This window comes from Pseudopodoces humilis, chromosome 2, assembly GCF_049639895.1.
Source record: "Pseudopodoces humilis isolate 2021_Gansu_Grassland_sample_001 chromosome 2, ASM4963989v1, whole genome shotgun sequence".
In the NCBI taxonomy this organism is placed as follows: domain Eukaryota; kingdom Metazoa; phylum Chordata; class Aves; order Passeriformes; family Paridae; genus Pseudopodoces; species Pseudopodoces humilis.
The window spans coordinates 48,514,367-48,525,308 of NC_142201.1; the positions used below are offsets into that span (position 1 = coordinate 48,514,367).

The 10,942-nt window shown below is 45.4% G+C and overlaps 1 protein-coding gene and 1 long non-coding RNA gene across 2 annotated transcripts; one reads left to right on the top strand and one right to left on the bottom strand.

Annotated features, from left to right (window-relative positions):
- Nucleotides 1-1,208: 1,208 nt before the first annotated feature.
- Nucleotides 1,209-3,216, bottom strand: LOC148184845 (uncharacterized). Its single transcript, XR_015772049.1, has 3 exons — nucleotides 3,079-3,216; nucleotides 2,597-2,662; nucleotides 1,209-1,230 (listed from the first exon to the last, which is right to left on the bottom strand). It is a non-coding gene; the product is annotated as an uncharacterized LOC148184845 (long non-coding RNA).
- An 865-nt stretch (nucleotides 3,217-4,081) lies between these two features.
- On the top strand, nucleotides 4,082-8,936 carry KCTD12 (potassium channel tetramerization domain containing 12). The gene has a single exon (XM_005516423.3). It carries the CDS (start codon nucleotides 4,455-4,457, stop codon nucleotides 5,451-5,453), a length of 999 nt encoding a protein of 332 aa, XP_005516480.2. The 5' UTR covers nucleotides 4,082-4,454; the 3' UTR covers nucleotides 5,454-8,936.
- Nucleotides 8,937-10,942: the final 2,006 nt, after the last annotated feature.

Sequence of the window (10,942 nt, forward strand, 5' to 3'; positions counted from 1 at the left end):
TGCTGAGGCTGATAATGAACAATGATTCAGAAATGGGAAAGATTTCAACCTAGTAGCCATCCATTGACTGTCAAAGTCAAACCTATGGAACTGCACACATTTTGGAGAACATACAAGTCCCAAAAAAGTGAAGGATTTCTGACTCTTAGGCAACATGCTCTGCTGTGGGACTATTGGACTCTTTTTCTTGCATTAAATGAGCATATTTGAACCTCCAGTTCAGTTTAGATCACTAACTCCTTTTGATGATTTTATGCAGAAGGCTAAATATTTCACTGAATTCAGTATTAAAATTCAAACAACTCAGTCATATGCAATCAGGTATTTCTAAGCAATATTATACCATGTCACACAGTGAAGACTGCTAGAAGAAATAATAAATACTTTAGTTCAGAACAGTGATAAAATATGTTCTTGCTCTACTAAGTTTCTCACGAAGAAGCTGAATACATAATAGTTTACATCTACTGAAGAAGCACCATTTTCTCTTGATGTGCCTTGGGTCATGCTGGCAATACTTAGGAGCTCTTTGTATTTCTTAATTGCAATGTGGATTTACTCCCACTAGGTGTTACCCTTCCTCCATTTGTGAAGGAAACTGTCCTCCCCAAATAAACCTGGCTCATCCGTGGATGTACCGTCCAAAATACAAAACAGGGGCCCATCGTGATGGAAGCATCTTTGTAAACATGGAAACAACAACAGCTTCTTCTGAAAAACCTCCCATAAACAAACAAACAAAAAGTCACAACCCCCTCCCCCTCAAATCAACAAAATCAATCCCCCCCAAACCCACGTAAACTTCTCAGAATATTAAAAGGAGAAAAACTGTTGTATCCTGACAGGTTAAGACAGTATCCCTGTCTTAAGTCCCTGTATCTAGTTCTGGTCAGCAGCTAATAGCAAACATTGACATGTGACTGTCTTAACTGAAAGAGCTATTGCCCCGAAATGTCCCAGCACTGCCCAGTCAGAGATATTCAACTACAAATTTATTGTCATAAATTCATTAGACTATATTTAATATTTACAGCCCTTTATGGGGGCTGTATGCCTTACAGGAGGCATTCTGTGGCAGCCTTTAATGTTACATGTACCAGTATTTCACTATCTCCCACACAAAATAAGAATAAACCACTATGACTGTGTTACGCAACCCAGTGACTGACACATAAGTAAAAAATTGTTGATATATTTACCCATTGTAATACCCACAGACGAAGTCCAATCCTCCTCACCGAGACAAACGTTGCCAAATGAAAAGAGATAGGAAATGGAGAAGAAATTAGATGAACATATTGTGAAAAGTGGAAAAATCTGTTGACGAAAGAAGTTACAATAACCAAAGCCTTGCAGCCAGGCAAGGCATAAAGCAGCAGTGAGATGCCCACAGAATACAATTTCTGTGAAGAGACGTAGCTTCAAAACTGTTATTTCAGTGCTGGGCATGTTTTTAAGCCCAGAAAATAACATCTGTCTCAGAGACAAACACTGCAAGCTGGGTCTTTGCCCAGGACTGTTGAACAGGCTGTATGAACAGTGTCCTCCTATGAGAAGGCTCCTTGCTCTCTTTTTGAAGAGGAGTCTAGAGTCAGCTTCACATTGACACAGAGAACACTGCAGTGGGATGGACTGGTCTGTGCCCTTAAAAAGAGACCTGGGACAGTGGGCCAAATAAAGTGCTTGTGTCGGCTGGGCTCCCCCCACCCCTTTAATGTGTGTGCCTTTGGACACTGGAAGAATCCATTAAGCTCAGGTCTTATGAAGTCTGGTGTCAAATCTAACAAAGCTCAAGACAAACAGAAAGTTCAGTGAATATGAACTAATGAATATGTTAGTGTTTTGGTTTTTTTTCCTTAACCTGCATTAATAGTCACCCAATGCCAGAAAAATGAAATAATTTTAATTAACAGATGAATTAAAGATCCCATTTTTATTTATTTTTTATTTTTTTTTTTAATATGGGAGTATTTGTTAAGACTCACCTGCTAGTAGGTACAAAATCTTCCACTGCAAATTCTGCTATGAATAAGCGCCTGCTCAAGCATTATATGATCTCATCATCTGGGTGCACAGTTTAATCACAGTGCTCTCAATAGAGAGCCCACACTAGGGAAGTGGAGTTTAAAATACGAATCTGTGGGAGGCTCTTGAGGTGCCTTCTTGCTAAGTATGGCCAGGAGCAGGGTAATGTGCGGGGAGATGCCACATTAAGAGACCAAGAGGTAAAAGCAACTCCATAAAACTGTCACCAACAAACCACCACGTGAAAATTTCATGTGCTTTTACTCTGGTGAATTGACCCTGAAATAGTATACAGAAAGAAAACAAAGATTCTGTGTGTGGCAGTACGTGCCATGTTATCCTCCCCCCGCTTTTTTTTCTTCTAGCAACAAACTCAGCTGTTTAAATGGGCAACAAAACAACTTAATTCAAGCTTATTTAATTTTCCCCTCATCTTTCAGAACTGTTTTAACATCCCTTCTACTTTTCTTAAAAAAAACAAACCACCAACCAAAACAAAACCCAAAACGAAACAAAAAAAAGAGAAATAAGCTCTTGTACAAAATGTCAGCAAAGCATCAGATTAACCTACTTTGCCATTTCACTCCCACAAATGAAAATACTTGGTGGTCAAAGTCTTGGTAACTCGCTTTCCAACCTGGAAAAAGTAATGGTCCACATCTTTGTTACTGTATTCTTAGTCCTGTTCAGATGACACTTCTGTAAATTCTGAATGTTCACTCTCCCCAGCCCACCCCATCTCCTTCCTTAGACCACAGTATCTTCCTGTCAGTTCTCCCTAGACACGTTATTCTTTTTTTACCATCTAGTCCCTTTTCAAAACTTGTTTCTCAACTCCCCTTCTTCTTCCTCTTCTTCTCCTGGGCAAACTTATTTTGCTTCTTGAGAACTAACTTGCCTTTACTTCCTTTCCCACTTCTTAATTTTTGAAGTACTTCTACCCCCTGTCTCTGAATCTTTTGATTTCTATTTCACAGTCCACTGCAGTGGGGCACTTGCAGTAGGGTGGTGCAGGGAGGGCTTCATTCACCCCTAGGAAAAGAGAGCACTGACCATTGTCTTCATACTCCTCAGATCTCCCTGTCCTCCGAGCTGTTCTCTCGAGGAAGAAAGCACACTTGAACTCCCACGGGAGAGCAACTCAATGCATCGAGGCAGCAGCTCTTCACTGCTGCCTGCAAAGAGCCTCAGAAGAGTAAAAAGCCTGAAACAACTTAAATGCTTTCTACCAACGCATGTTAAATAGGTGCTTATATTTCACGCAGATCCCGATGTACCTAATTAATCCTAATTAAATCTGAGCTGTAAGGGCACCTAAATACACAAATGTGCAGTCAGACACGAGGAGCCCGGCTCTCGCGATGAAGTGCCGCTTGTCAGGCAGCTGGAGGGGACCCCGTCCGCGCCACCAGGGTGTCCCCCCGGCCGACCGGGCATCCCTTGGACGGCGCTCCCGGTGCCTCCCGACGGTGCGATCCATCGCGTCCCCCTCCGGGAATGAGAATCGGCATGGGGTTTTACGGAGTTTTTCAGGGCATTAAACACCTGTGTAGTGATGGGGGTGTCTTACAAGCCCTAAACAGGCTTGTAAGAAGCCGCGTGAGGCGAGAGCGGGCAGCACCACAGGTTCGCGTTTTCTCCTGCGAAGGCGACAGGAGGGAGGGGATAGGGTTATCTCGCCTGGGTTCTCATTTGGAGAGGGCTGGGACAAGCCTCAGGGAGATTAGCAGGGACAGAGCACAGCGCAGACAGCAGCAGCGTCCCGCCGCTTGCCCGCTCCAGCACCTCGGGGCAAACACAGGGCTGTTCTCGCCTGCGAGAAACGAGACATCTCGGAGAAGCCGAGAAGCGAGCCGGAGCCGAAGCCTAAGCCTCGCTCAGGGGGGCCGGGGGAGGCAGGGAGGGAGGCGGGACCCCCAAGGTTTTATCTCCTCTGGTCGCACACCGCGGTGCTCGCCCACGGCGGCGGGAGCCCGGCGGGCGCGCACCGGGCAGGGACAGGGTCCCCACCGCAACCGGGGAAGGCGGACCGGGGCGAGGGGGGGGAGGGGGGAAACGGGGGACGGACGACGACGGGGGACCCTGCGTCAGTGCAGGGCCGTCCCCTTCTCCTCCCCGTGCGCTCGGCTCTGCCTCCCGCCAGCCTCCCACGCCTCCCGCGAGGTGCGGCCGCGCTACATAAACACGGCCCTGCCGCTGGCGCCAGGGCTCTCTGTTCGCAGCCCGACGGAGGAGCTTGTCCGGCAGCGGGCAGAGGAGCGGCCGCCGGGAGCGCAGCGCTGCTCCGGCGCCAGACGGGGCGGGCGGCTCCGGCGGGCAGCAGCGGAGGGCTGCGCGCTCCCCCGAGGGCGGCGGCCCTGCCGTAGCCCAGGCGGCCGGAGGAAGAGGAGGAGGAGGAAGGGCGTGGGCTCCGGCGGGCTCGCTCCGGTATGGCCCTGGCGGACAGCGCCCGCGGGCTGCCCAACGGCGGCGGCGTGTCGCCCGCGGCGGGGAGCGGGGCGCCGGGCAGCGGGGCGGCCGCAGCGGCCACGGGCGGCTGGTCGTCCTTCCCGGAGATCGTGGAGCTGAACGTGGGCGGGCAGGTGTACGTGACACGGCGCTGCACCGTGGTCTCGGTGCGTGACTCGCTGCTCTGGCGCATGTTCTCGCAGCAGCAGCCCAGCGAGCTGCCCCGGGACAGCAAGGGCCGCTTCTTCCTCGACCGCGACGGCTTCCTCTTCCGCTACATCCTGGACTACCTGCGGGACCTGCAGCTGGTGCTCCCCGAGCACTTCCCCGAGCGCAGCCGCCTCCAGCGGGAGGCTGAGTACTTCCAGCTGCCCGACCTGGCTCGGCGCCTGGCGCAGACTCGGGCGGCCGCCGCCCGCCCCGCCGCCCTGCACCGCGCCGGCTCCATCTGCGCCGAGGAGCCGCCGCCGCCGCTGCTCGGCTACCTGGAGGCCGAGCCGCTGGAAGGAGGCGGCGGGGCCGTGGCGTCCGCCCCGTCGCCCACCGCCAGCCGCAGCCCCTCGGGCGGGCCGCTGCTCACGCCCTCGCAGTCGCTGGACGGGGCGGGCGGGCGGCGCTCGGGCTACATCACCATCGGCTACCGGGGCTCCTACACCATCGGGCGGGAGGCGCAGGCTGATGCCAAATTCCGGCGGGTGGCCCGCATCACTGTCTGCGGCAAGACGGCCCTGGCCAAAGAGGTTTTCGGGGAGACCCTGAACGAGAGCCGCGACCCCGACCGCCCTCCCGAGCGCTACACTGCCCGCTACTACCTCAAGTTCAACTTCCTCGAGCAAGCCTTCGACCGACTCTCCGAGGCCGGCTTCCGCATGGCCGCCTGCTCCTCCACTGGCACCTGCGCCTTCGCCCCCGAGCAGGGCGGTCCCGCCGATGACAAGATCTGGACCAGCTACACCGAGTATGTTTTCTGCCGGGACTGAGCATCCGCCCGGCCCGTGGCGTGGGGACAAGACAGCCGGCCCTGCACACCCTCGCACCCACGCTCCCCTCGCATCCCGAAGGAAGGAGGATGTGAAGCGGGGCCGTGTCTCCCTGTGCTTTTCTCACCCCGGTGTCTGCCTCCACGCAGAAGGCGGGCCAGCCCCGGCGCAGCCCCCACCCCTCTTGCAGCACCTCCTGACGGCCCCGGGGGCAGGAGGTCACTGTGTTGTGCCTCGGCTGTCGTGTCCCTGCTTGGCCACCACGTCCCTGATCAGCCTTCACCCACATCCCGGCTCCCACCTTCACCCTCCCGTCTACGTCTCCCAGTAGCTGTGTTGGTAGCAAGGAAGGAGAGAAATATTGGGAGTAGACAAATGCCGGTCCCACAAAAGCATGCCTGTGCACCCAGTCTTTGTCCCTCTCCCCACACAGAGCTGAGATATAGCTCTGTTCAGGGTGGGGCGTTTTAAAAAAACATCCAGTTAGGGGCTGAGAAACTTGAAAGTTGCTTTGAGCAACTTCTGTTGAAGATGGCATGACAAATGGCTGTCTTTTCCGATCCCAATACCCTTATGAGGGAGTTTGCCTTGGTGGGCAGACCCCAAATGGTCTATTTTTAACTCCTCCCTGCACCACCCATCAAAGTGATGCCTGTCTTTGAAGGACTGTCACATAGAAGGGAAGCCTGGATGCGAGGTGTTTGCACTGGCTCATGCTTTATCTGTTGAGATGAGTAATTTTGCAGGAGGCATGCATGTGGCCCTTCACAACTGGTTGCTCCCATCTCCCCTCTTTGCTCCCCATGTCTCTGAACTTCTCTCTCTGAGCTGTTAAACTCGACCAGGGCCTGCACAGCGAGCATGTAAGGCTGATGTGAAAGGACAGATTTGCTGGATAACCAACCATTTGAACTATGAAGTGTCCTCAGAGGCATGTGTTTATTCCCTTCAGAGGTAAAACAACAACACTTTGAAAAATTAAAGTGCTTGTGAATTGTAACTTCCGTGGGTGGTCTGAAGTCCTTATAATTCTCTTGAAGTTACTGTCTATAATGTGGACAGAAATCTCAATGCATATTTCCTTAAACACCCTCAAAATGATGGGAGTGAGGTGAAGCCAGGCTTGCCTGAGTAAAGGTAGGGCCTGGGTCCTGAGAAGCTGAAATCGTGTACATTGAAATAGTGCAGATGTACATTATAAATGTCATCAAGAGCACCCTTGTTACTTTTTGTCATGTTAGTGCTGTAGAACTCTGAAGCCAACAGATGACAAAAATCACTTTTTAAAGAACTGTTTCCCTGGTTTTCATAGCAGTATTTGGACACTGACACTGCTAAGAGTTGTGTACCTCTTCCTAGACAAACAGTGCTTCTTAGAAAGGATTGAGCCCTGTCCTGCGGAAAAAAAAAAGATTTATGCCTATTTTCTTCAGGGGAAATTACCTCCTCTGAGCTGTTTTTTGTTACTGCTGAGTAACAGTCTTTCCCAGGGGAGGCAGTCAGAGTCTGCTTTGGAATAGATGATCTGAGCCGCAGGTTTTACAGTAGGGAAGATTGAGCAGCTCTTTCTAATAAATTCTTGAAGTCTGGAGTATAAAAGCACTTCCCTTTAAAAACCTAAACTTGATTTAAGAAGGTGTATGGCCTGTTCAGACCATGATATAAAAATACCCTAAATATATCTGAAGTGCTGAAGAATTTAGCAGTGCATATTAAAGGCTTCATGTTTTTAAAACTCTTGAACAATAATTCTAGTTCTAGCTAGTTCTAGTTCTAACTCCAAATTTAGAAATACTGCTAGCACCTGCATTCTAACCAAAGAATTTCACAGAAGGGTTTTTTAAAAACCCCTAGCTCCTTTGGAAACAGCTATAGCTACATTTCTATCGAGTTTCAGTGCTCAGTGTCTGTTCACTTGGTCTTTCGTTAAGTGCATGCACAACTACATAAAACTGAAAATAATTTGCATCACCATGCCTTCTTTTTTTTCTTTTTTAGTATTAGCAAGGTTGTTTATCAATGTGATTAAATTGAAGGTGTGCATATGAAAGCACTGGATACTGTCCATTTGTAGATAGTTGTATTATGGAGTATTTTTAAAAGGATAGAAATATAAACCTGCCAAATTAGATGAGCAATAAGATACAGTGAGAGGCCAATACACCTGAGGATGGAATCAAGTCTGTTTGTCCTATGCCTTACTCTGAGATGACTTCTTTGTGCTTAACTTTTACCACAAATGAGAAGACATTGATCACAGCTACTAGGTCTTTACAGTGCCCTTCTCAAGAGTAACGACCGTCTTTTTCTAGTTTCTGTTAAGTAACTCTGAAGTATGTTTTTTAAGATTTTGTATAAAATCAGTTTTCAGTAAAGTGTTCAAATTTGCTCTAGGTAGATTTCTTTTTTTAAGAATCTGGTAGCTTTCTAAATCCATCATAGGAGCTATGAATAGGGGCAGTTTTAAATTGACCTTGTGATTTAGTGTACATATTTATACAGTATATAAACATTTTACATGAATCATTTAGTTTTTTAATCATTTTAGTGCTACAGGATTTCATAATGTATCTAGCTGAGCATTTTCACATTATGTTATGTACATAACATGGTAACATTTTACTGGTTTCTTACACCTGTTTCTATGGAAAAACTGAATATGAGTATTATCAGCTTGTAGAACTGAATTCGATGACATATTTGCTTGAATGTGAATCTTTCAGGTGGCTGAATGCATCTCTAAAACAAAGATTGCCTGTCTTTTGATTAATGGTTGCCTATCCCTTTTCTGGCAGACAACCCAGTAATTCTCATTTTTTACATAAAAAATGGATGTAATATAAACACGATCTTTTTTTAGTCTTTGTGCTAAAAACTTTTAAGCGTTATTAGTGTTAAGAAATGGGCCTTTAATTTACTGATAACTCATTATCAGTATCGTCAGCAGGCTTAAAATGATGGTGCCATAAATATAATAGTCCTTTGATGCTTTGCCACAGAAGATATTTTTCTGAACCATTACTTAGTAATGGCAGTAAATTTTTTAAAAAGAAAAATTCTCAAGGCAATGGGTTTTGCTGGTCTGTTCTATTGAGAGCTCGAAGAATGGATAAACATAATGACTCTGCTGACTTGTTGACATAAAAACATACAAAAATATAAAGGCACAATATTGGTGTCCTGTATACATTTTGTAGCTGTTGTTGTTCACAGTTCATGTACTTATGGATGAATACAGTAGCATTTACAAGTGCTATTAAAAAACCCACAAGGGCAGTCTTTCTTTTAATTAGAAGTTAAGGTGTAGGTCTTTTCAGTGATGCATATCATTAAGGGTGATTTTGCATATGTTTGATAGGATGTTTATATTTTTATACATGAGCCACTTATTCATTCTTATTTTCACATGTATAGCATTGAAAATAAAGATACTCCTAGGAAAAAATTACATACCAAATTAAATTTTTGTTCTTTAAATATTAACTCAGTTGTGTGGTTTATGCTGTCCTTTTTATTCTCTGTGCAGATGTTATTAGCTTTGCTCTCCCACAGTATCATATTCATAACTTCAGCAAAGACTCCAAACTAATGTGTTAAGCAAAAACACAAATTATGTATACAGAGACCTCTAGTAACACCTGTGGCAAGATAAACAGGAATGTATAATACTCAGACTGCATAATTTCCTTTTAAGCATCTCTGAGAATTTTTGTAGTACTGGTTATTCAGTCCTCAGGAAGAAACAGTGATTGAACAGCTTAATTTGAATAACACTGAGTAATTTTTAAAGTCAAATGTTGATGTTTTTTATGAAGCCAGATAATAATGACATGGGATACAGTGCTCATTTAATGAAAGAAACATTAAACTAAGGTAGTACATGATCTGAGAGAATTGCTTCTAGAAATTTTTATTAGCTACCTTTGTTATCACAAACACAATCTAGCAAACTCCTCCTGTGGTCACCTTCATAGAAAATTAGTAGTGACTTGTTAGTATAATCCACGTGTGAAGTACCTGTACATTTAATAGTTCTTTCTTGGGTGTCATGGTTATACTACAAAGGAACCAGCTGAAGGAAGTTTAATCAACTGTTTGAGTGTTTTGTTTTCATGCAATAATATGGGAAAGGAGGTCAGTCTATGAGCAGCAAAACTTTGAGTCTGCATATCTGAAGTTTTAGGTCTCATTTTCTTTGTACTACCCCTTCTGCTCATCCCTGCCAATTTTATTCAATTTCTACTTGATAAAAGAGGCACATTCCTTGACAGAGCTACCTTCTTCTAGGCTGAAGGTTTTGGCTGAATTTTGGCTTTGTCCCTCTGTGAACTACATATTTTCTTCTTCCTTTCATTTACCCGGCCATCAGTATTCATAGAATTTGTAAGAACATAACAGCTCTGAGGTTTTTCAGTTCTTTTGACTGTGTTTAAACTACCCATCAAGTCAGAAGTTAAGGGGGACAGATGTCCATCCAAATGGACAATGCAAGGGCCATGAGCTTTATTTCAGTAGGAAACAAGGCTAACAGAATACTGTGATTTACACCTGGCACTGTCTGCATAGTCTGAGTGTACTAAATGCCTATAGAGTGAGAATTCAGGCAGTCTCTCTTTTGCAGCTCTAGCCAGTCAGTCAAACTAATGGGTATGCTAGAATGTCTTAAAAAGACTTACAGACTTATAATTTCTGCAGCATTTCCAAGGGTGAGTCAAAGTGTGCAGGAAAATATTTTCCAAAGACTTGATTTGCCTCAGGGCAGGGCTTTTTTTGTTCTTTTTTTTTTTATTGTAGGAAATCTTCAGTATAGTTTTCAATGAAATATTAGTGCTAATGTGTTATTTATTTATAAAGTACTTCATTTTATGAAACTGAATACTAATTTTGTTTTTCATTAAAATGAGCCGCATGTGTTTTTCCCCTGCTGCTAAACAAAACTCGTATGTATGACTGCTGAAGTAGTAATGCCACCATTGCAAATAGTCTGTTGGAAATATGCAGCACAACTGCTGTGACAGTCAAAACCATAGCTGGTCAAATTACCACATTTCTTCCCTGTTCGACTCTCCACTGTGCTCAAACTGGAATAAAATTAAACTCTGTTACACGTTTCTTGCTCTACAAGTTTTTTAGCGCACACTATGGAGCATTTGATACTTCTGGCAAAGTTGTTGGCAACTGTGAATCAGAGATCTGAAGCAGGTCTATTTCCTCACGAGGAAATAAAGGCTAGAAAATATTCTTGCAGAGAGTGGGAACAGCTAAAAGCAGTTTGGGAAAAATTCTTGGTATCACAAGAAATCAAATCTATTTATCGGCATAATCCAAGTAATACACATTACACCCATTTTTCAAACCCAGCCTGCCCAGAAAAGCTAAAGTCCTTGATGACATTTGCTTGTTCTATGTTTTATTTTGTATCATCTGGATGAAAGAAATGATTTTGTTTTTCTCCTTCAAAAAAGCAGTGTTTAGCAGCTGGGAAATGA